Raw genomic sequence first — 27,872 nt, 5'->3', positions numbered from 1 at the left:
GATCTCCAAAGTAATTGTTCTCTGCCTTGCTCCATGGAGCTACCCAGCCCTCTGTGACCTTCCTTCTGCAAAATGTATCCCTCCTTCCTGGTCCCTATCTCCCATGAAGTCCCACATGCAAGATCTAAACTCCCTCCTGCATGCTAAATCCCAGTCCTTAACACTTGGGCAAGCACCAGGTGTTAGTCTCAGCAGCCTGCAGCCTTAGGTGTCCTATTAATTCCCTATCCCCTCCCTCCCTTCAACTCCGGCAGTGAGATTCAGTTTCCTAGCAGCCTCCTCTCCCCACTGTGGCATTCAGAGCTGTTATCTGTGCCGGGAGGCAGAGAGCATCCCCTGGACTGTAGCTGCGCTCCAAGAAGAATAGCATTTACAGCCATTCCCAACAATGGGCTGTGCCACTCTCTGAGCCATGTCACCAGATGAGCTAGTATAAAAGAGAGAGAGAGAGACCAAGCCTACACGCATCCAGTGCTCAGCCAGTCAGGACTCCCCTGACAAAGGGGCTCCTTGACTCTGACAAGTTCCCTTCAAGTTACTCGTCTTCTCCAGCTTTGAATTTCTGTCTCCAGGCAGTTTGCACCAGCAAGTGAATTAAAAGCAAATCACTCCCTGGTGAACCGCCATGAGCTCCTCCCGGTTAAACAACAGAGCCGAGAGCCACTTTCGAGCCCAGGAGGAGCACGAGCTAGAGACCCTGGGGAAGAAAGCATGGGACAATCCAGTTTACAATGGCTCCCCCTCTGCCTCTCTGAAGATCCGAGCCATCTACAACCCCAAGGCCATTCTGGAGAACCCATACGAGAACATTGAGAAGCTGGGGGACTCCCTTCCCTACCAAGAAGAGAGGAAAAAGGCAGAGGATGTAAAGAAGAAACCCTTGCCCAGGTGCTGCTTCTATGTCTTCAAAGGCATCCGAGGTAAAACTTTGGGGTCTGGTTAGAATGTGTTTATAAACCCATGTGAAGAGCAGCCCTGGGAGCTGAGAGCCATAGAGCAGCTGTATAACATGGAAAGCTGCACATATCCATACTGAGCACTCCTAGTCTAATGTGCTCTGTCTGAGGTCAGGCAATAAATCTGTGTCAGCTCCAGGGACAGAACCCAGAAGTCCTGATCCCATGCTCCCTGCCTTATCTCTGAGGTGTAGCCATTGTCCCCATTTTACAGATGGGGACACTGAGGTGCAGAAAGGCTAAGGGGCTTGCTTGAGGTCACAGCCTAGAATAGAACCTAGGTGTTCTGATTCCAAACCCCGACTCTAGGAATTAGACAATAAGCCCTCCCTAGATGTTTTTTATTCTAGAGGGGATAGTCGTGACCCCTATATCAACACTTTCTATATATACATGTATATAAAACTGGAAGATGAAAAGCCACCACACTATTGGGCTGTGGGGATTAATCTATAGGGACTGAGCATAAGAGCTATATGTACATAGCTTTGCTAAAAGATAACTGAGGTGGGGGACACATAGGGAGAGGGGAATTGTTTAGGCTGGCACAAGGGGCTAGATGGAACAGTAAGGGGGCTAAAAGCTGGAAACACTCATTTAGGCTGCATCTTGGGGCAGCTCCCGGCAGTGGGATCTAGTCCATTTCCGAGTATCTCCCAACAGAAGGGGTGAAGCCCCATGGCTTGAGAAATTAAACACCAGGCTGGAGAATGCATTAAACTGTAGGGAAAATCCATGCACTGGTGGCCAATGAACTGGCAACATAACCTAGCAGGGTTTTCCCCCCACTGTAAATTCTGTGGCGTTCTAATCACGGTTTCTAATATAACCCTTGTGCAAATGTACCCACTGTAACATACGGGTGTGTAAATCATAGATATGCAGGGCTGGACGGGACCTCAAGAGGTCGTCTAGTCCATTCCCTGCACTGAGGTAGGATTGAGTATGTCTAGAGCATCCCTGACAAGTGTTTGTCTAAACTGTTCTTGTCTAGACCAGCTGTATGATGTCTATAGGTTATATTATCAAAGATTTCTGGGCTGCCATTTAGAGCGAGATCCAACACCCATTGAGTCTTCCCACTGATTTTGATAGGAGTTGGATTGGGTCTCTAGAGCAATTGATGGCATCCCTCAATGGCGCTGGGATGTAGATCTCCCTTGGCCCAGTAGCACAACTGGAAACAGAGGCTGAGAGAGGAGGAATGTGCCTACAGGGGATGGTAGGCTAATGCATTATTTACTTTGTTTTATTCTGAGGTCTGCAGTCCCCACAGAACTCCTCCTTTGTTCGGGGTGCTGTGACATAATTACAGTGTGATGCTTGAAAACCAAGAGATCAATCATTCCAAAACACAAATCCCTTTCCAGATACAATCTCTGTGTAATGCTGATGTCAAAGAAATGAGAATGAAAACCCCTATGGTACCATCATGTCCTCCCCTCCCTCCCTGACTAATCCAGTACTGCCCCCTGTAGGCAAAGATTACCCATGTACAGAGCAGTGCCCATCAGGATCTGATCCAAAGCCAGAGGAAATCAAAAGAAAACCTCCCATTGACTTCAGTGGGCTTTGGCTCAGTCCTTAATGTATAGTCTAGTAATGACATTTGACCTGCTGCTAGCCTTTTGCATCCTCACAGTACTTGCAGATACTAATTTAATTAATTTTCACTGCACCTTATACATGGATCAGAGTAACAGCCGTGTTAGTCTGTATTCGCAAAAACAAAAGGAGTACTTGTGGCACCTTAGAGACTAACCAATTTATTTGAGCATAAGCTTTCGTGAGCTACAGCTCGCTTCATCGGATGCACAGTCTCTAAGGTGCCACAAGTACTCCTTTTGTTTTTGCTTATACATGGAGAAACTGCTTATAATGCAGGGCTCGCCTGGTCTTGAATCTCCTTCCATCCTGTCCCCCGGGAGGAAGCTGATGATGTGAAGAACAATTTAAATTTTTTTATTAAAGCTAATGTTTAAAAAATTGTATAATACATAGGTTGGGAAAAGAGTGTCTGTACATCTGGGAATAGTGCTTAGATTATCCACAAATATAAAGTTAGTTTTTAAAAGTCATATGATACATAGAGTACATAATCAGCAATAACCCAAATTTAGGTGACTAGATTTAACAATGCAGTTTAGATATTAGAATCTAACTACTCAGGTACATCACTCAAGAAAAGTTGTACAGGGATTTGGTTGTGGAAAGCAAAATATATGAATGAGTGGCAGTTGTCCTGCAATAATTGAGAATTAGGTTGGTTGTCTATTTAGAAAATACAATACACGGGAAAACAAAGTCCTGATAGAACTCAGTCCCCAACACAGCCATCTCAGCAGCTTTCCAGTCGGCAGAAGTGTCCAGAGGAGAGCCAGGCAGTGGGACAGGCCAGGTAGTGGGTGCATCTGGGGAAAGGCGTGTTTTCTAAGCCGTAGGTTAAAGTTGGGACTTGGCTTGGATGGCTTTAAAACTCGGGAAGAGTCCATGTCCTTGAAGAAGCTGTCCCCATCAGTGCAAACATCGTCTGGGAAGGAGTTCTGCTACATGGGTTTGTTCCATAGAGGGAGGATGGGCTAGTGGTTTGGGGGCCAACCTGGGATTTTTGAGATCCTGTTTGAATTCCAGGTTCTCCGATGGCCTTCCTGAGTGACTCGGGCAAGCCACATTGCCTCTCCAGGCCTTAGTTCCCCATCTGCAAGGATAGGAGGGTGGCTCTGCCCACCAGGAAGGGGGAGGATTGTGAGGTGCTTAGACACTGTGCTAATAGGAGCCTTGGGTAGGTAGATCCTTGGGGATAGGAGCTGAACCAATCTCCAAATCCTAGCTCTTTGATTGCACTGGGGATCATGCTCATCTTTGTCTTGACATTTCTTTTTATGGGCCATATCCTCAGCTGGTGTAAATCAGTGCCAATTGACCCCTACTGAGGAGCTTGTCCTCTTTATTTCCCCACCTCTGCCACTCTTTCCTTAATAATCCTCTGTCTCTTCTCCCTTGTTTCCCACTGCCCCACGATTTGGCAGACTCCTGGGGGATCTCTTAGCTGACAAACAGGCACAGTGTTATTGACCTTCTCCGCCCAAACACGCACCGGAACATACGTCATCCTGCCTGGGAGTCAGCTCAGCTTTTCCCCATTGAGGGCCCCTGGCGTGGGTTCTCCTTGCAGCTGCTGTGTCCCGTGCGCCCAGAACCCAGTGTTGGGTTGGTTGGTGGTGGTGTTTGCAGATGTATTGTGCTTGCTGAAAGGGGAGCTTTAGTGAAAGAATAACTGAGCAGTGCACAACCTGCTCTGGGATGCAGGGGAGACAAGATCCCCAGCTGGTCTGAATCAAGGTAGCTCCAGTGAAGTCAATGGAGAGGTCCCAATTTACATCAGCTGAGGATCTGGCCCATTGACTGAATGGGTTTTGGGGGCAGATGAGTAGCAGGCTTTTGGGATCCTTTCTCTTCTACCCTGTTCTTAAGCCCCATGGCCTGTGCCCCAGCCTGTGTTTGAAGGCGTGGCCACAGCTCCACACTGGACCCCTCAGGACAGATGCGTCACTGACTAGGGTCTGGTCTCTTGAGAGCGGTGCAAAGTGCTTCCATTCCCTGCTCTCCAAGGATGAGGCAGCCCGCTGGCTTCTCCTGAACACTCATACTGCAACAGGTCCATTTTCCGTCACACCATCCCTTTCTGCTGAAGTCATTACACTTCACAGAACCATAGAGGTTTTGCCAAAATTTCATTCTGGGAGGGGAAAAGGGAGCAGGATGGGAGAGTTTGGACAGTGCTGAAATGTCATGTTTTGATGCTTTCAAAGTGAAACATTTTGATTTTTCAGTTTGCAGAGAACTTTCGCTTCAATTTTTGTAACGGGTACATTGTAGCCTACACGTTTGAAAAGGCGACATCAAACCGGAACATTCTGATCAATTCAAAACAGTTTTTTTCCTGGGAATTTGAGGGTTTGTTCCTAATTGCAACAAAGACAAATGTCAAAATCTCAATCTTTCGGGAAACAGGGTATTCATGTCCTCGCAGCTCTACTTGCTCTTGTTATTAACATTACCTGTAGCAATCCTTTCACCTCTGGCATCCAAAGATTTCAAAGCACTTGATAATCATTGATTCACTTTCCTGTGAAGCCGCTAAGGGAGATATATGTACTGACACTTGGAAAGCGATCCAGAGCCCTCCATGGCAACTTGGGAGCTATCTCAGAGGAAAGACCAACCCTGTAGTCCTTATTCCAGCCCACACTGGTTTGAGGAGATGTTTAGCTTGAGTTAGGATGGAGCAAACCCCATGTCCTGTGCACAGGAGCCTGTTGCGGGTTGCCAGAGCAGATTGAAATGCCCCAGCTGACCCTATTGCACTTCTTCACATGTGCACAGAACATTAGGGCAGCAAGCAAAGGCCTGGTGGTGAGATGAGGCCCCATCTGCGTGGTGGAGAGCCAGCCCTTTAACCCTTTACTGCCTGGTGGTGTTTGTTGATTGTTACAGTAGGGCTTAGTGGCCTCACTGTGCTAGGTGCTGTACAAACACAGAAGGTATCCCAGCTCGAGGAGATATACCCATGCTAGCGCAGTGAAAAGAGAGTATGGCCACTGCGGTCCCAGTGGCCAGCTGCCCCGAGTACATGCCTATGGTCTCAGATGGGATTGTACTTGGATCAGCTAGCCTGTCCCGTCACTCATGCCGCTGCAGCTACACCCTGTTTTTAGGGCGCTAGTTCCATCAGAGCTAGCGCAGGGAAATTCCAGCTTGAGGAGACGTATGCTCCCAGCTCGCAGCATAGACATACCATTAGAAAGAGCCAGTACCTGCTCTGAAGAGCTTGCAGTCTAAATAGACGAGACAGGCACAGGGAGTATTGTCCCTATTTCAGAGATGGGAAACTGAGGCACAGAGTGACTTGGTCAAGGTCACACAGAGAGTTTAGGGCATAGCCAGGAATTGAACCCCAATCTCTTGAATCCCTCTCCAGTGCCTTAAGCGCATAACCTCTTTTCCTCCTTGTGGCTGAGCTGTTCCTCACATCCAGGGTTTTGTTTGACCTGGTAGAGCTGTGAAATTTTGCTCCAGATGTAGATTTGGCTTCCACTCCCTCCTCCACCCCCCATAGCTCAGGGGCGTTTGCATGCAGGGTTTTGATGTGAAACCCATCTCTGGCTTGGAGACACCTCAAGACACGCGAACGCACAGTTGGCCTCAAAGTGCATGTGACCCAGTGAGGCAAACAGCAAACTGTCCGGGCTGCTGCTCTGAAAGGCAGAGACCGGCATGTGATGATGCAGAGCAGAATGCTTTCCACTCTGCTCAGCGGCCGTGAACAGCAGGGAGCGAGTGCACGGCACTGCACCACGTTGGCACACTCCAGCCCGAATGCCCATCCTCTTTCTGTCAGAGAGCACTCAGGATATTCAGGCTTTGATCAGGCGGAGCTGTGCCCATCTCTCTGCCCCAGGTGTGTACAAGGGCTGGGACCGTATGAAAGGAGCGAGAACCATTGAGATTGCTGATGTGGATTAAGCCGCTCAGCTTTCAAGTGGAAGTTTAGACATGTGTGGGTGAAAGTTTGAGTGATCACACAAAGGGCCCATTAGAGAGAGAATGAGCAAGTGCTTTAATGGACTCAGGCAGTTCATTAGCTGTGTGCTGTCAGGGTCCTTGGAGGAAAAAGCTCTGTTCGTCCTGATCAAGCATTAGGCAATGCTCAGTGAGCTGCTTCCACCATGTCAAGTGCACAGGGGCTCAAGACACAGAATTAGCTCCTTGGGGCCAGCTCCTCCAGGGTGTAAATTGCATTGAAGTCAATCGAGCCACATCAGCTGGCACCCGTGGAGGAGCTGGGCCTCGATTTCCTGCAGCCCCAGGGTTTGGGGTCAAGGTGTTTGATTCAAGATCATCTCCTCCAGGGGCTCCTCCGGGTTTGTGCATTGCCCAGGCCCAGAGATTTTGGGTGTCGTCAGAGAGATGCAGTAAGGCCCGTGCTGACCCTGGATGCAGTTCAGCTAGGGAAGTCCTGCCTGGATGGCCAGTGTCATCACGTGGACATGTGAGGCTGCCTGTCAGGTGCCCCCTTCCCACCCTGCCAGGCACTTGCTTTTCCATACAGAGACCTGGCAGAACCAGCATCCCACTGAGCTGCCACCACTCAGACTGACGGGGCTTGGTCTGCCTCCTGCCAACCCCCCATCTATGGGCTGGCCATCACACAGGGAGAATATTCTCCTGCGGCCTTTGCGGAGCCCTGATGGGGAGGGCAGGGGACAGAGAAGGAGGCTAGAGGCAGGAGGGAGGGACTGACGGGGCCTGATGGAGACAGGGAGAAGCACTGAGGAGCTCAGTTGAGAGGGCAGGGGAGTGGTGTTGTGCAGACTGATGGTGCAGATGGGGACACGATTACCAACAGGGAAGAGAGGGTGACTGACTAGACATGTCCCGCTGGATCAGGGCTGAGGCGTGCTGTCAGCATGGGATGGACAAGCCTGTCAGATGGCCCCACTTGGGTTGTCAACAGTAGGGCCTCAATGAGGCCCCTTCAGCATGAAAAGCATGAGTCTCCCCCACGTGAGCTAAAGGAACAACCCCCTTCAGCTGGCACATTAGTAGATTCGTATCCTCTTATATGGACCAGCTACTAGATGAGCACAAAGACCCAGGGTCTGCTGGGATCAGTGACACTTTCACCGCCCTGCCTGTACCACATCACTTTATTCAGTGGGGCTGTGATGCCAACAGTTTCCAAGGGCCTTTCTATGGGCATTGAGCAGCTAACTCCTCTGACAATCTTGCCCTAAATTCACCTGATGCTGCTTTATGCTTAACAGGCCTCTGGGGGACAACTCTGACTGAGAATACTGCTGAAGACCGAGAGCTGTATGTAAAGACCACGCTGCGAGAGCTGCTGGTTTATGTCATCTTCTTGGTGGATATCTGCCTACGTGAGTAGCTGTCCAGATGGCTCAAGGGTGGGTCTGTCTGTGTGTGTAACTCTGTTTGGGAGGGTTTATGTTTTGGACATCTTGGCTCTAATTTATGGGATGTTTAATATCTTGTATGCGCACCTAGAGCTCTGGAGGGCACATTCTTAACTAAATCAGTAAAATATCGACATCATGTAACAGTAGAGAGAAAAATACCTAATTTATTTCACAGCTGGCCAATGCCAGATCTTGGTAATCTTTAAAACAGCTTGGAATTTTTTCATCAAAATGGTCAGCATACAAATGTTCTTGTGCGTTGACCTTTTACAGGTTTTTTTTTTTTTTTTTGGTTGGGGAGGGGGAGAGAGAAACATTTTTGGCTTTCAAAAAACTGTTCAATTTTTTGAAAAACATCCTCACAGTTTGGGGGTTTCGCAATTCAGTTTTTCGCTGACACAAAAGTTCATAGGAAATTTTGGGGGGAAATCAAGAAAAAATTTACCCGGGGGAGAGGAGAGGGCATTTTTGACTAGCTCTAGTGGTGATTCTCTAAGCTCCCATGGCACCATCCATCCAGCGGTCCCAACAGCCTCTGCAGACAATTACCTAACCCTCACCAAGTTCCCTGCATGGGCGTTAAGTACCACCAGACAAAGTCGTAGGTGTTGGTAAGTAGTTAAGGGGTCTGAGTTTCAGAAGGGCTGAGACCCACATCTCCAGGTGGCTTTTGCAGGAGCAGCAGTTGCACAGGACCTCTGAAAATGATGGCCTAAGCACCGTGTCTGAGTTCAGACGGCAAATTGAGGGCAGAGAACCCAGGAATCCTGGTGGCCACTGTCCCATTCTAACAACTGCAGTGCATTCACTGATTCTTCTTTCTGGGATTGTCAGAGAAGCAAACCCCCAGCTGGCTCCTGAGAGAAGCACATATCTCGAAGGAGTCCTGCACAAGATGAGCCGAAGGGTATTTATTCACTTCAGAGTTGCCCAGGCTCTTACCCAGGTGTCTCCCATAACTCCCATCCACACGCAAAACCCTCACACCCGACTTTGGTGGTGCTTGCAGCCAGGGCTGCCCAGAGGATTCAGGGGGCCTGGAGTCTTCGGTGGCGGGTCCTTCACTCCGGGTGTGTTTGGCGGCACTGAAGGACCCATCGCCGAAGTGCAGCTGAAAACTCTTGTGGGGGCCCCTGCGGGGCCTGGGACCTGGGGCAAATTGCCCCACTTGTGCCCCCCCCTCCTCCCTGGATGGCCCTGCTTGCAGCCTGAGCTATCTGCCCAGCCAGGGCTATTGGCTAAAACCTGAGTGAGGCTTTCATGTGGGCTGGTAACCCGCCCACTTCGCAGTGTGGACACAGGCTAAACCATTGCAATGCTGATTAGTCCTTCCTTCAGCGCCTTCCCGCGATTCCCTCCATCTAGCCAGAAGGACCAACAAGTTCTCCCACAACTCACTGGGAAAGAATCAGAGCAGCTCAGAAAACTGCAGCACAAGAAGCTATGGAGTGTACCGATGACACACCCAGGGAAGCACAACCCCCATGAGGACACAGAGTCTCGGGTATGGCTTTGCGGCGTGACTGCTCACACCCAGGTGCCACTCGCCCAAGAAGACATACCCTGAGTGCAGGGGGCCCTCCGCATCTCAGACATCAGCACAAGGCCTCTGCACTAGGTGACTTGACATCTGCTGCTTTTAAGCCAGGCTTCCCAGACCTCAGTGCAAGCTCTGGCCATTAACCTCTAACAAGCCACTGGGGATTTGCACAAGAGCCCCTCCTCAGATTTGTGCCAGGAAGCTCTGTAAGGGCAAAGGACAAATGCAAACAGCCAGGTCTCGAAGCTTCCTGGAATCTGAGCCACATTGTTCAAACCCACGCAGGGAGCTGATGTTTCCCCTTTAAATCTCAAAGGGCCACGTGGGAATGGGTGGTTAGGATGATAACGGGAATGGCAGCTCACATTGTCCTCGGGAGTGGATTTAATGCAGCTCTGTACCGAATACTAATGTGCTTTGTGTGGGCAGAACAATTGCTGTTTGCTTTGGGAAGGTTCATTGTTATCTCAAAGGAGCACCTGTGGCATTGCATGGTGCAGTGGATTATATTTCATGCACCCCATGACAGAACAGATACACAAAGGTACCAAACGGGGTGGTTATCGCTCAGGCACAGGGGGATGGCATCCCAATCAGTCTTCCAGTGTGACTGAGACATGCACCTATTCTGAGTCATGAAGAAGTCTGTTTTTGAACATTGGTTGCTTTTTTAGGAAGCCCTTTCATTGGGGGACAGGTTTTACGATTTGCAGTGTTTGATTCTTTGCCTGGGAGAGAAGTGTGCGTGTGTTGTTTGTGTTAGATCCCACTCAAAGGTCTGGATCCTTGTTGGGTGAAAACTAATCTAAAGCTTCCCACCAAGGGAAGTCCCTTGAAGTCTTCAAATCCAGGCTGGATGCCTCTCTAGCCAAGCATAAGTTCTTGGGCTCAATACAGGGGAAATGGGGTGAAATTCTCTGACCTGGGATATACAGGAGGTCAGACTAGACGATCGAACAGCCTTGGAATCTATGCACTTATGACTCCTAGGACTTGAACGATGGCTATGCCCAGCAAAATGCCTGTGTAAGACAGTGGATGAGTAAGCAGAAAGAAACAGAGCTGTAATCGGCAAGGTTTCTTCATCAACGTATAACCACCATCAGCTTAGTCATCACCAGGGATTAAACCCTGGCTCCTCAAAAAGCTTAGACCATGAGCCTCTGCAGCGGATGCTAAATGTCTATGCCACTTGGGTGCATATGTAACCCTAAGGAGTAAGGAGTCCCATTGACTTCCTGGATCAGAGGGTGGAGCAGGTCCCTGGAGAAAGGCCAGGGGAGCTGGAAAGGAATGGTGACTGTGTCCCATTTCCTTTTCCAGGCTGCCCCTTATTCGGGGTGAGCTGTAAAGTGTCAGCCCTGCCCACACAGCAGATAGGTTGGCTGCTGCTGTTTTCAAGCATTGTCACCCTTTACAAGTTTAGGTGCTTCTGTATGGTAAAAAGGAGGCCCTTTTAAACCTGTCCATCTGGGGTGCTTGCATACAACCTGCTGCTCTGGAGAAGCCCAGTAAGTCAAGCCACTGCTGCTCTGAAATGAATTTCATCCCCAGTGAGAGAGGCCTCTCTGAATTCAGAAATATATTTGCTGAGGACTTTGGAGAGTCCCTGAGCATCACATTTTTCTCTTCCTTCTGCATTCTCTCCTCTTTCCTCCCAAACTCACCTCTACTAAGGTAGAGCTGATATTAATGTTAGTCTCTAATATTTATGTGCAAGGGAACCATCCCCCTCTCTCCTGTTTTCTCCTAGTGACTTATGGAATGACCAGTACAAATGCCTATTACTACACCAAAGTGATGTCCAACCTCTTCCTGCATACCCCTTCAGACAGCGGGGTCTCCTTCCAGTCCATCGGTAGCATGGCTGAGTTCTGGGGGGTGAGTACAACCAAGTATGGTCCCCAGGTTCTGGGAAAGGGAAATTTCCCCACACTGATGCCATGTAATCCATTTCTGTGCTGGCCCATGTCCCTCTGGGCAGTGTGTGGTTGCTCCATTTGCTTCTGCCTGTTGATTGACTTCTGTGACTGTCCATGTTAGTTCACTTCCTGTGTGAACAGTAGAAATTTCACTGTCATTTGCACACATAAAATTCACCAGCCATTTCTAGCTATTTGAGCACAGGAATTATTCCCACTACTGTGTGGCCTAGAGGCCCTGAGATGAGAGCCCCATTGCGCTAGGCACTGTACAGACACATGGTGAAACAGTCCCTGCCTCAAAGAACTTGCAACCAAAATAGAGAAGACAGACAAAAGATGGGAGAAAGGAAGTGCTATTATCCCCATTTTACAGATGGGGAACTGAGATGCAGAGAAGCTAAGTGACTTGTCCAAGGTCCCACAGGAAGTCTATAGCAGAGCTGGGAATTGGACCTGGAGCTTCTGCATCTTTCTCCAGTGCTTTAACAAGAAGCAGGTTCTGATTTATGTGTGATAACCACATGCCTAACCAGCTTGAAAATCAGGCCCTGGCTCTCAGCCTAGCTAGACAGCTGAGGGAATTTGATTGCAAGTCCCTGTAGCTTTCATCAGAATAACAAATAATGATGGAACAGGTGCATAGGATCCATCGGATTTCTGCTAAAGAACAAGCTGATAAATGATATGGCACAAGCAGTGTGAATGCTGGTGAGACACCACAACCTCTTGTGCTGATCAGACACCTAGAAATAGCTTGTAACGAGTTGCCTTTGTCTGTCTCTGCCATTTAAAAGCCTACCATGAGCTAAGGATCTGCCTTTCCCCCACTGCACCTGGGCATTGGTTCACCATTTTCCATCCTATCCTCCCCTTTTCCAAAGGCATCCCCCTTCCATCTAACCATGATACAGCTGATACCACCCCACTATTTAGCAATACGGGGAGGGCATCATGAGAAGCTGACACCTGGTTGTGACCCCCAGGTGAAGACCCCTGCCCAGGGGCATCCCATTGGGTGGTTGCCTTGAGCCAGATGTCTGATTCCTCTTCTTTTGCAGTATGCCCAAGGCCCATTGCTGGATAGCTTGTACTGGACCAAATGGTACAACAATGAGTCACTAGCTCACAGCACCCAGTCCTACATCTACTATGAGAATCTGCTGCTCGGTGTCCCACGTCTGCGCCAGCTGAAGGTGAAGAACAACTCATGCGTGGTGCATGACAACTTTAAGGAGGACATTTCAGGCTGCTATGATGTGTACTCTGAGGACAAGGAGGAAAGAGTCCCCTTCGGGCTCATCAATGGAACCGCGTAAGTGCACCCCTCCAACCAAACTCCTTTGCATTGGAAAATCTTTGATTGACTTTTGCCGGCACTTTGGCCAACTTTTGCTAAAATACCATGTGAAAGGCTAGTCCCATGGGCAACAGGATGTTGGGGGTGAGAATCCCGTGTAGGCCTGCAGAGTTCTTTCCCTCTGACTCCCACTGGCAGCGAGACCAGGTGGGTCCTGTTGGCTCCAGACCAAGGACATTAAGAAAGCTTCGGTGTCTCTCTGAGGCTGGAGCAGAAGAGGTTCCTGCTGGGAAAAACCCTAGGAACCTCCATGCTCAGGAGAAAACTTAGGTTGAGACTCTTGTATTTGTAGTTTAAGTTGATGAAGACACCGTCCTGAGAGAGAATATTTTTGGACCAGATGCAGTGAGGGCACAAAACCCACTACTTCCCCTATAATATCTGTGACCCATGAGAAAGAACCAAGTCCCATAGGTCTTGATAGCCTGTTCTCAGCCCAACCCCAGATGTTAGGATCATTCAGTTAAGAACTGGGACTTCTGGATGCTTATCTGAACTGAACCAAACCTGCAAAACGTTTTGAAGTTCACCTGCTATTAGACTGTATGATTTCCTCACCCTTGGTTCGTATTAGGATACTGGTTGTGGAGTTGCCGTGTTATAGTCCTAGAATATTGAGATGTGATCATTTTGATTAACACTGTACGTGACTAGGTCAGTAAGGTGAACTTGCTGTATACTGGGTTATGACACTTGTCTGTCTGAATGCATTGTTCTATCTTAAGACAGTGGGAGAAACAAGCAGGGAAGCCACACAATGGACCCTGGTAAGCAACCTCTGAGCAAACACTTGCAGGGTAATTACAAGACAGAGGGGGAAACTATTAGTTTTGGGGATTCTATATCCTGTCTCCAGCAAGTTGCAAGGCTTGTTCTGCCAGTGCTGGGATTAGCAGGTCAGTGAGCCAGACACAGTTAAAAAAGTAACTTGGTCTTTGGGAAGCAGGGTGATCAAAAGGACTTGACCGTTTTTTTTAAAGAAAACTCTCCGTGAAGGGGAGGAGTCGGGGGAGAACTGGTTTGTAAGTTACAGGAAGAGACTGTCACGCACACCTGAACAGTCTTGGGTGGCTCTGCTGGAAGTTTAGATCTGCCAAGGTCCCCATGTGGAAGACGAATAGATCCCTGGTATGCTAGACACGCGCATTGTCTGTTCATTGTTTTCAGGTCTGTTCTCTCTCTAATGCTGTAGTTCTACCTAAATCATACTTTGCTTTAAAGAAGGCTGCCTGGTCATTGGGCAGCACCACTGTCATTGCTGCTGGAGGGAACAGAATGGCAGGCGCTGAAGGTAAACCAGGCCTGCTGCCTATTCGAGGGTGATCACAGGGGGCTGTGGCCAGGGCTCAGTCTGAGAGTGGAAGACTCACATGATTCCACCCTGAGAAAGGTGATAGGTAAAGGCCAGCTGGGGTCAGCGGCGTGACTAGTCCTGGGACGGCCAATGCCTTGTAGCAGTGGCTGTGATTGGGGGTCCCTGTTGTGTTAGGTGCCAGATAGCAACACAATGCAAGACAGCCCCAGCCCTGAAGAGCTTGCAGTCTAAACACTCCAGTGTGGCAAAGGACAGGAGGAGAAGTGGTTTGCCCCAGGCCACCCAGTGGGACAGCTGTTCCCCTGAGTTCTAACTCTGTGCACTAGCCATTGGGTCATGTTGCCTCTCAAGGGTTGCTTGTGGATTTCCCTGTGTAGGTGGAGGTACCATTCTGAGGAAGAACTGGGTGGCTCATCCCACTGGGGTCGACTAACCAGCTATAGTGGGGGAGGATATTACATAGACCTCAAGCTGACCCGGGAGGAGAGTGCGGAAGCCCTGCAGGTCCTGAAGGAGAAGCTGTGGCTGGACCGGGGCACCCGGGTGGTCTTCATTGACTTCTCAGTGTATAACGCAAACATCAACCTGTTCTGTGTGCTGAGGTAGGTGGAGAGCTGTGGAGACCCTTTCATCCTCAATCCCATCGCGTAGCACTGAAAATATGACATCCACACCCTGCCCTGCCTAGGTGCCTTTAATCCAAGGTTCTCCAACCACTTTACCACATTAATAAATTCAGCCCCTGTGCCCCACTGGCGGGTAGGCTCTTATCGTCCTCCAAGCCTGCAGCAGAGACCTTGAGTGACTTGCCCTAGGTCATATAATGAGCTAAAGGCCGGGTTGGGGAGAGAACCGAGGACTCCTGGCTCCCAGTCCTCTCTAATCAGAAGGGACGGAGGAGGCATGAGTTCTGACTTTCGATGGGGGGTGACATCTCCTTCCCTGAGCCCCTTCGCCTTTGGTGCCAGCTACTGCCATGATTCAAGCACTATAAAGACCTGCAATAGATCACTGGGTGTACGATGAACTGAGCTCAATCTCTTCCTGGTGGCTGTGTCCAGGGCAGACAGAATTATGGGTCCTAAAGTAACTATTGCCTAAGGGGAAGTATCATTTAGCTGGTAGCAAAGCACTGCTAGGAAAGTGCATGCTGGCCAGCAATAAGTAAACAGTCCGTTATACAGATGAAAATTGGACACAATCCAAATAAACTCCTGTTACATTCTCGTCCAGTCTCCCCAGGAGATCCTTCACCTGCCCAGATCCCACTCCCTCCAATGGGCCAGCAGTGTCTCGTTTTATCAGATTGGGGCCCCACTGTGCTAGGTGCTGTATGCATCCCTCGTGAGAGGCAGTGCCTGGGAGCAGTGGGAGCTGCTGCATGTGGAGCCACTTTGAAAGTCTGGTCCCACCCAGGCTAGGGACTCAGGCCCAGGTCTTCATAGGTGTTTAGGGACCAAGCACCCATTGAAATCAATGGGACCAGGCCCCTAAATACGTTTGAGGATCTGAGTGTCAGTATTATTGGTAGCTGCCACGCGGTTAATAAGGAGCCTTTATCTTACCACCATAACCACCAGCATTTCACTGGTCCCTGGTTCCCTTCTCCATGTGCACTGAGGCAGCGGAGATGAGTGAAAAAGCCAATATGTGTGCCTGACTCTCCCACACCCATGGGTTGGCAGGTGCATCAGAAGGAGGGGATGAGCCCAGTGCATTTCAAGAACATACAACAGTCTCATGGTCATTCTGGTTTCCTTCTCCCCTTCCAGGTTAGTAGTTGAATTTCCAGCCACCGGTGGTGCAATCCCCTCCTGGCAAATCCGCACGGTGAAGCTCATCCGATACGTTAGCACCTGGGACTTCTTCATTGTGGCCTGCGAGATCATCTTCTGTGTCTTCATCTTCTACTACGTGGTGGAGGAGATTCTGGAGCTGCGCATCCACAGGCTCCAGTACTTCACCAGTGTCTGGAACATCCTGGATGTGGTGGTCATACTGGTGAGCAGGGGTGGAGGTGGGGCAAAGATAGAAAAGCAAAAGGAAAGTTAAGAGCAGGGGAACTAGCCCAGACAAAACAAGAACTGGCCCAGACCTCTGCCCTAATCTCAGACTGAACCACTAGAAGGAGACAATCACATGCACTAAGGCTGTGACTTTCAATAGCAGTTAGGTGCCTTTGCAGATCTCTCCTTGAGCACGTGCATGGATGGATGAGGAGCTAAACCAGTGTGTTCCTACCACCTCCCTGTATTGCCAGTGCCTCCAGCGGAATAGCCCCATGGACTGATATTAAGAAGTTCTCTGACGTTTTTAGCCCCAGTCCCCAGTGAACCTGGAGGTCCAGCGGTAATGCAGGCTGTTTCCTCTTGTCAGCTGTCCATCGTTGCCATTGTGTTCCACATCTTTCGCACCATCGAGGTGAACAGGCTGATGGGAGAGCTGCTGAGGCACCCTGACATCTATGCAGACTTTGAGTTCCTGGCTTTCTGGCAGACCCAGTACAACAATATGAACGCAGTCAATCTGTTCTTCGCCTGGATCAAGGTACCGCATGGGCTCCTGTGAGAGATTCTGCCACCTGAACAGCACATGGGGAAAGGATCTAGCAGGCCACAGTTCAGGGGCTCTAATCTCCCCTCCCCTGGTGTGGACAGAGAGGAACAAATGCAGGTGGTAATGGGGCAGGCTAAAGGAGAGGAATATCTCTGCCTCGGGTCCCACTCTCTGCATGGAAGCCCTGCACACCACGGGGTCTGTGCTCCGGAGAGATGGGGTGCTGGGAGCTGTGGCATAGAAAAGGGGAAGTTACGGTGTTGAGCACCATGTAATTTTATCCCAACTATAGAAAAAAATCCCCCAATGTGGAAATGTTTAATTCCAATTGTTTTGCAACGAAAGGTTTAGCTTCTCGATTCAAAATGACTTTTCCTTTTGAAATGTCCTTCAATTTTATTTTTGTAAAAAATTAAATGTTAAGACCCTCCCAGCCACCCCAAAAAATTCCCCACTCGAAATCTGCCCATTAGAAAAGCCAATTCCCACAGGTGGGGGCTGGATGGAGAAATCAGAGCCCAGGAGTCAGCCTTTCTCCTGGAAAGTTCTGCATCCACAGCCCTGGAAAGACAGGTCGTCTTATCTGCACAGCAGACAAGACGTGCAGCACGGGAATTTTCCACAAACAGCCCGACCCTGCCCTGCTAGGATCTGCTCTAGGACAAAAGGGAAGGCCAGTTTCCAGACCCACTCGATCTTGGCACCTCTGCTAACGTTTTCACGGATGATAATTTGGAGCCGATTTTTGTGGTGATTTTCCTGGCATGGACACACTAGGAGCTGGGCTGAGACAACCAGCTCCTTTCACATCAGTCCCCCAACAGCCATCAGCTGGTAATGACCATCGGTCAGTGCTGACCTTGCTGAATGACCATTTCAGACTCAGGCAGCGACATGCCTTTGGTACAAAGCCAACAGGTTGTACTCTGTATTCTATGCTTATCTGGCCCTCGTCACCTCAGTCAGTAATGCATTTATCCTCACAGCACCCCGGGGTGGTAGGGCAGGGCTACTATCCCCATTGCACAGATGGGGAAACTGAGGCACTGGGAGACTAAGTGTCTTGCCTAAGACTCACACAGGAAGTCTGTGGCAGGAACTGTACCCAGTCTCCCTTCTGGACACCCTAACCATTGGACCATCCTTCCTCTCTACCTTCTCTTATGCCCTGCTGCATTGTTTCTTGCAGTGATACCATTAACTTGGTGTGTGCATGTATATGAGAGATGTCCCCATCTTACCTTACCCCTGTCTTTTTCCCCCCTAGATATTCAAGTACATTAGCTTTAACAAAACAATGACCCAGCTTTCCTCCACGCTGGCTCGCTGTGCCAAGGACATCCTGGGTTTTGCCATCATGTTCTTCATTGTGTTCTTTGCCTACGCCCAGCTGGGCTACCTTCTCTTTGGGACACAAGTGGAAAACTTTAGCACCTTTATTAAATGCATGTAAGTGTGTTTCTCTCTCCTTTTCCCTTCCCCACTCACTGTTTCCTGCCACCCTTCATTCTCCGGCATCAAGTGCAGTTCTTCTCTGTGAAGACACAGATGGGCAGTATCTTCTCAGCAGACTCGTCCCTGCGTGGGTTCAGAGTCACAGCTGCTGGTTTTAGTGAGACACCTCAGTTGTCACTGCATGTCAGTCCCTGCAGAGCCAACGCAGCTGTAGGAGAAGGAGCTGGCTCCTATTCCTTCTCATTCGTCGTCAACAGAATTATCAACTGCATTCCATTTAATAGACATGAAACTTTTTTTTTACCACCTTGAAAGGAAGCATTTTGGTGGCCCTGAACTGAAGTTGTTTGCAATTTTCAGTCTTTGGGAAATTTCATGATTTCAACTTTTCAGGGCAGAACGAAAACAGATTTAGAGATGTTAGACTCCCCCCATGGAATGGAAATTCCATTTTCCAACCAGCTCTGGCTCTCCCCAGCCTTGCTGGCCCCAGTACACCCAAGCACGGTGGGTAAATTCCCCTCTAGATCCATACTGAGCTACTCAGCCCCAGCTCCAGGTGGTGTGCACTGAGCCTCCTGGCTGTGTGGGTTTTGTAGCAGGTGGGTCCTTACTTGCCTCTTGGCTACGTCGATTAGGGAAAGACTCGGGGCCTGATCCAATGTCTGTGGAAAGACTCCCATTGACTTCAAAGGGCTATGGACGAAACCATTAATGAATGATCTAACTGCACTAGTTCAAATGGGGGATCCCTTTATTGTCCCCCTAGCAGGATGATCTGTGCTGCACATGACCTGCACAAGGGCAAATTCAGCTCAGTTACACCCAGGCAGCCATACTGCAGTCATGAGGCCGGGAGGGTGCAAGTGACAGCAGCCTGCAGCTCAGTGTGTGGGCAATCACCACAGGGATTAGGAAGGGAACTTGGCTTGGGGATTTGTTTGTGGGGTGGGGAGAGAAAGAGATACAGTGATCACAGAGCAAATCCCCTCCTCCTCACACCCCCTAAATAAAACGGGGAGGACAAATCACTGATTCATGCTATAGCTGGAAATCCAGGGGGTTACTCCCATTAAAATTACTCAGGAAATGAGGGAGGAAGTGGGATATTTCACTTATATTAGGAAAAACTAACCCCTCCGAATGGATTCCTTTGCATCCACCTTTTCTACATCCCTTCTTGCTGAGGCTCGAAGACTCCAATTCTGTGGCTTCTAGTTTAAAGCAAAAGTCACAGCTTTCACCTCTAGGGCTCCACTCCAAATCCAGTCCAGCCAGCGGCCTCTGCCAGCTGTGTCCATCTCACTGGACAGCTGCTCAGCCTGTGCAAAATGCGTTTGAGGGCCTCAGTTCCAAGTGGCCAAATGTCCACAGGAGAAAATCCCCCAACCAGATTTGCACTGAGCCCCGCTGGCTCCAGGGTGGGCTTGGCTAGCACGTGAGGTTGAATTGGAACATGACCTCAGTCATGTTAATTCACATGATGTTTGCAGTCAGTGTAGATGGAGATGTATCTAACATCATAGCAGCAGCTCACGGTTAGCTCCGGTTCCAGTCGGACTTACCCCGGAGCAGATGACATGATGCTAGACAGGATGGAATTGTAGGTGAGTCGTGTTACTTCACTTGACTCTTCAAGGTCCTGTTCTAACACTAATGTCTAGTGAAAAGCTTCCCTCTGTGGTTGAAATTGTAGACGGGTTTTTACACAGAGCCATGCCATGCTAGCCAAACACTGCTATGGACTCCCCCTTCAGGGGCGCATAGCAGAGTTTTATTCCACAGACCTCAAGGGAGAGGAAAACCTTGTCTGTAACTGTCAGGGACCCAGGGCTGCCTGGCTGTGGCTAGTGAAATTTCATCTGCATGTTGGATGGGGCCTCACTTGGCCTCTTGTCGGTTGCTTCAATAATCCCAGCTGTAGGAGACTGATCTGGATTGTCTTTCAGCTCACACATCATCCACAGCATTGCTAATCATATGCCTGTTGCAAAATCTCTGAGTCACAGCCTACAGCTCCATTGCACCTTAACTGCTGTCACCTACACCCTTCTAATCCCATAATATTGTTCCTAGAGGCATGAGAACTACACACAATCACCATGGTTGAAATTTTCAAGGCCGGCTATGGGAAAACAGTGGGAGGCAGTGTTGCCTGGTGGAAGAGGCACTGGACTGGGGCTTGGGAGACCTGGGTTCTATTCCTGGCTCTGCTACTGGCCTGCTGGGTGACACTGGGCAGGTCATGTCCCTGGCTTGTGCCTCAGTTTCCCCATCTGTAAAATAGGGGTAATGATACCAACCTCCTTTGTAAATCACTTTGAGATCTCATGCTTTTCAGCTGCAGATCAGAGCTATTATTATATGTATGTAAATCCATCAGACAGCTTTGACAATCTCAGGCCAATCGTAGCGCTCCATTCGCCATGCTGATCAACGCAGTGTGGGCACCTCCTGCGAAACGAGACTCAACTCAACCACTAACATGTTGGCAGAACAAATGGTTTGCTCAGCTCTCGCTAGCACTGTAGACCCATCTTATGCAGAAATCTAAAGGCAGGAAATGCATGGACAGCCAATGTGATGGAAGGTGCGCAGGTAAATACGTTTCATGGGCTCAGCCCTGTGAAAATGGCCAGTGAGTCGTCTTGAAGCGTATGACTCTCTAATACGTGTCAAGCTGTGTTGCCGATACACTGCAGGCGCAGTGCTGACCTCGGGCTCTTTCCGTTCCTAGTTTCACCCAATTTCGGATCATACTTGGCGACTTTGACTACAATGCCATTGACAACGCCAACAGGGTGCTGGGGCCCATTTACTTCGTCACCTATGTCTTCTTCGTTTTCTTTGTGCTGCTGGTAAGCAAAAGGGGCTAATCTGCCTGCAATGATGATTATTGTTCCGTGCGTTGCAGCAGTGCAGACCAGACTGAGGTCAGGGCCCTGTTGGGCTAGGTGCTGGACAGACACACAGAAGGAGTCAGACAAGCACATTATTAACCTGCCCATTTTGCACATGGGGAACTGGAGCCCAGGGAGATTCAGGCCCAGATCCACGAAGGGACTTGGATATTGCCAAGGTGACATGGAATCCATGAACCCTGGGCTGGGTGTCTAGGCTCCCTATGCAAGGCCAGGGGGAGAGATCCCTTCTCCTCAGCAGGTAGAGGGGGAATTGAACCAGGGTCTCTCACATGCCCTAACCACTGAGTGAAAGGTGCTAAGGGAGGCTGCCAGCTCCTTGGCTCCCCAGACATTGTGTGGCATTAGGCACGCTCAGAGCATGCCTATCGGATTGGACCCCAAAGGTGAGATTGGCAAGAGTGCACTTATCTTCACCTGGCCTGAGGCTCACGCTGGGGCCTGGACGTAAGAAGGGCACCCAGGCGCCTGCCTGCGCCAGCGGTGTGCACATCCAGAGGCAGAAACATAGGCACCAGCAAGGCTGGGTGGCAGCTAAGTTGGGGGTTCGTGCATCGCAGGGCTGGGATGTCTACGTTTTTGTGGATTTGGGCCCAAGGCCACAGAGGGAATCCTGCAGAGCCTGGAATTGAATCTGGATGTCCTGGATCCTAATCCAGTGCCATAAGCACGAGCCCCCCCTTCCTCCCTAGAGAGCACTGTGCTGGTCTATGGTCACCGTCCCCTCGCCCTGGGCCCTGTGTTTTCAGTGGGAGCATCACCGGGTGTGAACGGCTCTGTTTGTCTGATCCCTGCTGACAGATACTGTGCTGAGCAGCAGTGTTGCTGTCTGACTACAGAAAGTCACTTACAAACTGCTCCTTCTGACCTCCCCACCCCAAACGCTGCCACCGCCCCGGGGCCATAAGGGAGGAATAGAACTGGTGCGGGCAGGCCAGATGGCTCAGTCTGCTTCAGCTAGTTTCTCCTTTCTCTAGAACATGTTCCTGGCCATCATCAACGACACCTACTCAGAAGTCAAGGAGGAGCTTTCAAACCAGAAGAATGAGCTGCAGCTCTCAGACATCCTGAAGCAGGTTGTATAGAGCCCCATCACCCCCAGCTCGCTTTGTCCTAACACACCAGAGAGCGAATGCAAATCCACAGGTCCCAAATTCACATGAAATGTACCAGAGAGGGGCCTCCGCCAAGCCTCCAGATCCATCCCAGGGGAAAGGAGGAGTTCCACATCTGGAGCCAAACATGGCTGGCCCTGTTGGCCAAACTCCCAACATCCCTGAACTTTTGGGGTCTTTGAGAGCTGGGTCTGCGTTGGGTGGCTTGAGCCTCTCTCTCCCTCCAGACTCCCACATTCCCAAGCAATAGCTGCCACCAGTGCTGATCTCTCTCCTCTGTAGCATGCTCATGGCCACACCCTGAAATTTACAGCACATTTGTTTCGTTCAAAAGGAAAGGTGGTTTTCTTCCACCCAAGTGAAAGAGAAGCTTGGCAGAGGAAACAGGGACTGTAGGAAGGGGCCAGGGGAAACTTATTCCTCAGACAAAGGCAGGCATGTGCGCTCCAAAACCACCTTCCCTCCAGTGCCCAACTGCAGTCAAAGTGCTTCCAGATAGCCTTGAGGTGATGCCCTCTGATCAGATCCAGGGGAGGGGGCAGACTCCAGACAGCTGATGTGAGCAGGACTCTCCTCTGGGGGCAAATCCTGAGGTCTTATTCAGATTCCACCTGGGCAGAACTCCCTCCCCCCACCCCATTGGAATCAATGAAGTGGTGCCCCTTTCTGCCTATGCGGTGTCTGCACTGGGCAGGCACCCTGTGAGTGATCGCAGTCAAGACTCTGACTCGGGTGACTGCGCATCAGCAGCCGCAGCTCTCCCAGCCGAATCAGATGGAAGCCTCCCCTAGCTGAGGCTGTAGGAGGTGTGGGGAGTCTGCCCTGGCTGGAGCTCTGTGTTAAGTAGTGGTGCTCCTGGCTTGGGAAGGAAGGTGGCTCAGTCAGTGAAGAAAGTCTTGCGCACACGCAAGACTAACATATCCCAGTGTTACCTGTATCATCTGGCACCTGTGCAGTGTTTCATGGCTATCTCTGCTTTGCTTCTGTCTGCCCTGCATCTCCATTAAACCTCCATGTGCATCTCTGACCCCAGGGCTATCACAAGACGCTGATGAGGCTGAAGCTGAAGAAAGAGCGGATTTCGGACGTTCAGAAGGCTCTCCAGAATGGGACAAAGGAGCTAGAGTTTGAGGATTTTAAGAACAGTTTGAAAGAGTAAGTTAGTCAGTTCAAGGGCCCCAATTTCCCAGAATGACTCTGCTTCGCTCTTTGTGAGCGGCCCCCAACGTTCATTACATTTCTGCTGCAATGCGCAGACATGAGGTCTTTCTAAACCCTAGTCATTTAAGGGCTAGATCCCTGTCCAGTGTAAATCAGCATGGCTCCATTGCTGTCACTGGAGCTGCACCAATTCAGACTGGCCACGGATCCAGCCCTACATGCCAGGCAATGGAGAGTGATACCTCCAGAAGCGAGCAGGGCTGTGCTGTGGTGCATGGGCCAGCTCTGTATCTGAGAGATGACTGGGTTGTGTCTGTGTCCTGTGCCTTTCCATGCGGAGGAGTATGCCTCTCAGGAGTGGGGTGAGGTGGTGGAAGGCAGCTGCCTCATTGTATGTCAGTTCAGATGCAGAACGTTAAAAAGGGTGGTACCATCTCTTTCACATGGGCTCTTTACATTTGTCCTTTCTTTGTTGTTTTCCTTAATGTGTAGGAAATCTAGGCAGAGAGCTACCTATTGCATCTTTTATGTACAGGAAAGTACATAACAGCTTTCACATGAGCCCATATCCACTACCACTTCCCCTTGTGCCTCAGCCAGCATGGCAGCAAATTCCAGCTTGCCATGTTGCTTTTCAGTGTCCTCCATATGAACCATCTCAACCTGATCTGCCCAACCTTCTAGCCACCTTTTACCCCCACCCACTCACCTTGCTTCTCCAGCCTCGGCTTTCCCTGACTTTCCACACTAGGTGAAAGAACAGTGCGTTGCCTTGATCTGTCCCACCTGTCTGGAGTTCACTCTGCTACCCCCATTAGCTATTACCTGACTATCTCCCTTCAGTCTAGGTTAATTGATTAATTTAGATTCTAAGACCTTCAGCCTGCTACCCGTGAAGCAGTTATCCACTTTTGGGCACTGGAAAAGTCCAACATTAAATTCTCACCAGCAAACCCTTCCTTTCCCTCTCCATTTAAAGCTGTATAACAAATGGGATTTTCCTGTCATTCTCATTCCTGTTTAGCTGACTTTGGGTTGTGGCTCTCATTTGAGTTGTGCAAATAATGGATTTTTCGGCTCACAGGTGGTTCTGAAAAACTGGAGCAGGGGATTGTTTTGGGTGGACCCAAAGCTTCAAATTTTTGAGCAAATCAGAAGGTTGAAGAAAATTTGGCTTGGATTTCACATTTTTACATTTTTTAAAAAAACCTATACAATTGAAAATCTTCACAACAGTCATTTTGACCCCAAAAAATCAAGAAGTTTCATCTGGAAAATGTCAAAACAAAACACTGCAACTTTTTCAGACTTTTTTCCCCACCACAATTTGGCAAAACAGACATGAATTCTCGAAACGTTTTGGGTGTTGTCAAATCTGTGGCTTTTTGCCAAATATAAAAAAGTTCCTGCCATAAAATGTCACCCAGCTCTGGTTCTTCTAACCTGCATTTAACCACAACGCGCTGCTCTTATCCCAAGGCAGGTACCTCAGTGGCACTCCCTGGTTTAGAATCTAGTAACATACTGAACTGCTCTGTCTTGTATCTTCTTGGATCCATTCTCTTTGTCTCCTGTCTTAGGCTGGGTCATGCCGAGCATGAGATCACAGCGGCCTTTTCCAGATTTGACAAAGATGGTAACCAGATCCTTGATGAAGAGGAACAGAAGCGAATGAGGCATGACCTAGAGGAGAAAAGGGTAAAGGAGGGGGTATGGGCTGAGAAGAGAACCCTTTTTTGACACAGTTCAATCTCCAAAATTCCTTGGGTCTGATCCTGGGGCAGGCATATAAAATAAGTGGGTGCCGTGTCTGGATTCTGCATACACCGCAAGGGAAGATGACTTTTTGACAGCCTGTGTCGTTATGTATTAAATATACCTTGGTAAGTCTACAATCCAGCTTTCTGTGTCTGTGTCTCTCTTTGTCTTCTAGGTTGCTTTGAATGCAGAGATTGAAAACTTGGGGAAATCCTATGGTGATAACAACCTGGATGAGAATTTGACCCTTGTGGATGCAAAGAACAATCACATCAATAAGTCCACCAGGGTGTCTGAGGAAGAATTCCAAATGTGGGTCACTGCTGGTGCTAGTCCAGCGTCTGAAAGCAAAGGGCTTGGTTTCCTGCTGCCCTGCCCCCTCATGGAGCCACATCCACCTGTGCCTCACGGGTGTGAAATCTTTTTCCAGCATCCCCTGGTCATGCTGTTCCCCCACCGCGCACAGCAAGGCCACGCCGCGTCTGGCCCCTTTTGTGATGGAGTTCACTTATTTTGTGAACGCCTTGCTGGGAAATTTCCTGGCATGTGTCTGCATTAATCTCTCCAGATGCTGCTGCAAGGGGGGGGTCATGCTACAGACCCAGGTTAGAGGGTGGAATGGGCACCCTCAGCCCGTGGAACCAGAAGGATTTGTATAGGAGTGACCCTGATTTACACCAGTTGAGGATCTGGCCCTTATTCTCCGGGTGTGAGGATGTAGGCAGGGCAGAACTGTTTCTCCCAAAGAGGGAGCACAGTCTAGGGCTTAATGCACAGCACGGGGAGTCCGGAGATCCTGGTTCTGCCACAGTAGGCAGGATCCTGAGCCAGGCATGTAGGGCCATAATGAGACAGAGGTTGGAGCAAGACAAGGCGGCTCTGGGAGGCTCACCTAACCATGTGGGGTAATAGCTTGGCCCCATCCACATTACCTGGCCAATGGTTACCTGCCTGGGACATAATTTGTCTTAAGCATGATCACTAACCACAACTGAAAGCATAGCCACGGACCCAGAGCCTCAGCTGGTATAAATCAGCAGAGCTTCATTGACTGGGCTGAAGCTCTGCCAGCTGACACCTGTGGGGGGATCTGGCCGGGCTCTGTATGTTCTCTGCTGCTGACCCTGTCCTGTGTTATAGGAGAAGGTTCACAAGGGCTCGTGCTCTTTTCCACAGCCTCCTGCGACGGGTCCTGCAGCTGGAGCACTCCATTGGCAGCATTGTGTCCAAGATCGACTCAGTGGTGAGCAAGCTGGAGATGCTGGAGAGAAACAAACTGCAGAGGAAAGACCTGGTGGGCAAGCTGCTCGACAACATCAGCAAGGTCAGTCGTCCTCGGACAGACACCCCAGCCAGCTCCCCTGCAAGCAGGCCGTGTCCCCGTCCGACTGGCCTGAGGGTCTCTCCCTGCCTCAATGCATTGGGTCAATTAGCGGCTTGTTTTCCAAGCCCTGCTCCTATAGGAGTGCTCAGCACTTTGAAAGAACAAGCCCTTTGTGTTAAGGGTTGATGTGACACCAAACCTCTTGCCTGCAGGGTCCCAACCCTAATGCCCAGACCACATCCACTAGTGGCACCTGGCCCATTAATTATCACCTGTACACAGACCTCTCTCTCCTGCAGAGCACTTTCAGATCCACTGCCAAACCCACAAAGGACTCTCAGAATGGCCATGTGAACACATGGGAATGCTGGGAATGCTCCAGTGAATAGACATTTGCCTGAGCATTCCCTTGGAAATGTGCATTTGCAAGACATTCTTGCAAGCAGCATTTTGCAGAAAGGAATTGCACACCTTTAAACAAGACTCTGATGAGGCTAATCGAGGCAAGCCCTTGGTGGCCCATGGAAAGTATATAGGGCTTGGAGAGGAGACTCCAATGAAAGCGCGCAGCCCAAGCAGCACATGGCCCTGGTTCTCTCCATCGCCACAGTTGGAGCCTTTGGTAGTGTTCATGGTAAATTGTTGACAGTGCAAATGTCCATTTCTTCCCCTCGATAACAGGAGGAACAGCCCAGCCAGGAAGAACTGCTCCAGCGGAACCTAGACCCGCTGGTGAAGGAAAACCAAGAAGGCTGGGAGACAAAGCACATGCTGGGAAGCAACCTCAATGGGAGCTCTCCCCAAAATGGTAATAGCATCTACCCAAACCTGCCCAAGTCAGGGTTACCAGGCTCTCAGGTGCCCAAGAACACCTGGCCTCAGTCTAACGTGCACTTCTGACACCCATCAGAATGCTCCCATCCCACCTTGGATCCCAGGGCACTAAGTCAGTCTCAGCTGATTCCCCGTTGTTAGACTAGCCACTAAGAAGACAGACTGTACCAAAGATGTCTGTCTCAGCTGATGCAGTGCAGAATCATGGATGTTATTGTTTTTTATTTGCCAAGTTGTGTAATACCATAGATCTAGAACTCCAGGTTCAAACACCTCTGAGCTTCAAGGAAGTGTTCAGACCTGGATCCAGACTGTGCTGCTGGCTCCTATATCTCTAAATGGGTTGAACTTGTCCTGTCCCCCACCCCCCGTCTCCCCAAGATCTCCCCCACACACAGAGTCCCCCACACACAGAGTCCATTACAGGTAACAGTTGTGGGGGGCTGGTAAACAAGGTGGGATATATGTGTCTACTTAAGTTGCAAAGAGAAACATGCTAATTAACCTCAGGCCCGCCAACAGCAATTGCAGGCCCCATGGCAGAACAGTCATTGGGCCCCCTAGAAAGGTCCACCTGACATTTGGGCGGTGCTGCGCTTGCACTGGCTGTTACCCAGCGAGCTGCTGGGTGCGCTCTTCTGGCACGGCCAGGGCTTTGACATGTCCACCTGGCTG

At 49.9% G+C, this 27,872-nt stretch overlaps 1 protein-coding gene across 1 annotated transcript; it reads left to right on the top strand.

Annotated features, from left to right (window-relative positions):
- Positions 1 to 625: 625 nt before the first annotated feature.
- Positions 626 to 27,263, top strand: PKD2L1 (polycystin 2 like 1, transient receptor potential cation channel; the record flags this gene model as incomplete). Its single annotated transcript, XM_084634335.1, has 15 exons — positions 626 to 920; positions 7,784 to 7,897; positions 11,230 to 11,357; positions 12,460 to 12,713; positions 14,451 to 14,675; positions 15,846 to 16,074; positions 16,450 to 16,620; positions 17,897 to 18,078; positions 20,822 to 20,942; positions 21,983 to 22,081; positions 23,154 to 23,275; positions 24,862 to 24,979; positions 25,215 to 25,351; positions 26,216 to 26,363; positions 27,045 to 27,263. The coding sequence occupies 15 exons, from the start codon at positions 626 to 628 to the stop codon at positions 27,261 to 27,263; spliced, it is 2,562 nt and encodes an 853-aa protein (XP_084490461.1).
- Positions 27,264 to 27,872: the final 609 nt, after the last annotated feature.

This window comes from Lepidochelys olivacea (genome assembly GCF_965140295.1).
Source record: "Lepidochelys olivacea isolate rLepOli2 genome assembly, chromosome: 7".
In the NCBI taxonomy this organism is placed as follows: domain Eukaryota; kingdom Metazoa; phylum Chordata; order Testudines; family Cheloniidae; genus Lepidochelys; species Lepidochelys olivacea.
Note: the sequence above shows the minus strand (reverse complement) of the source record. Positions and strands in the feature narration are given on the sequence as shown.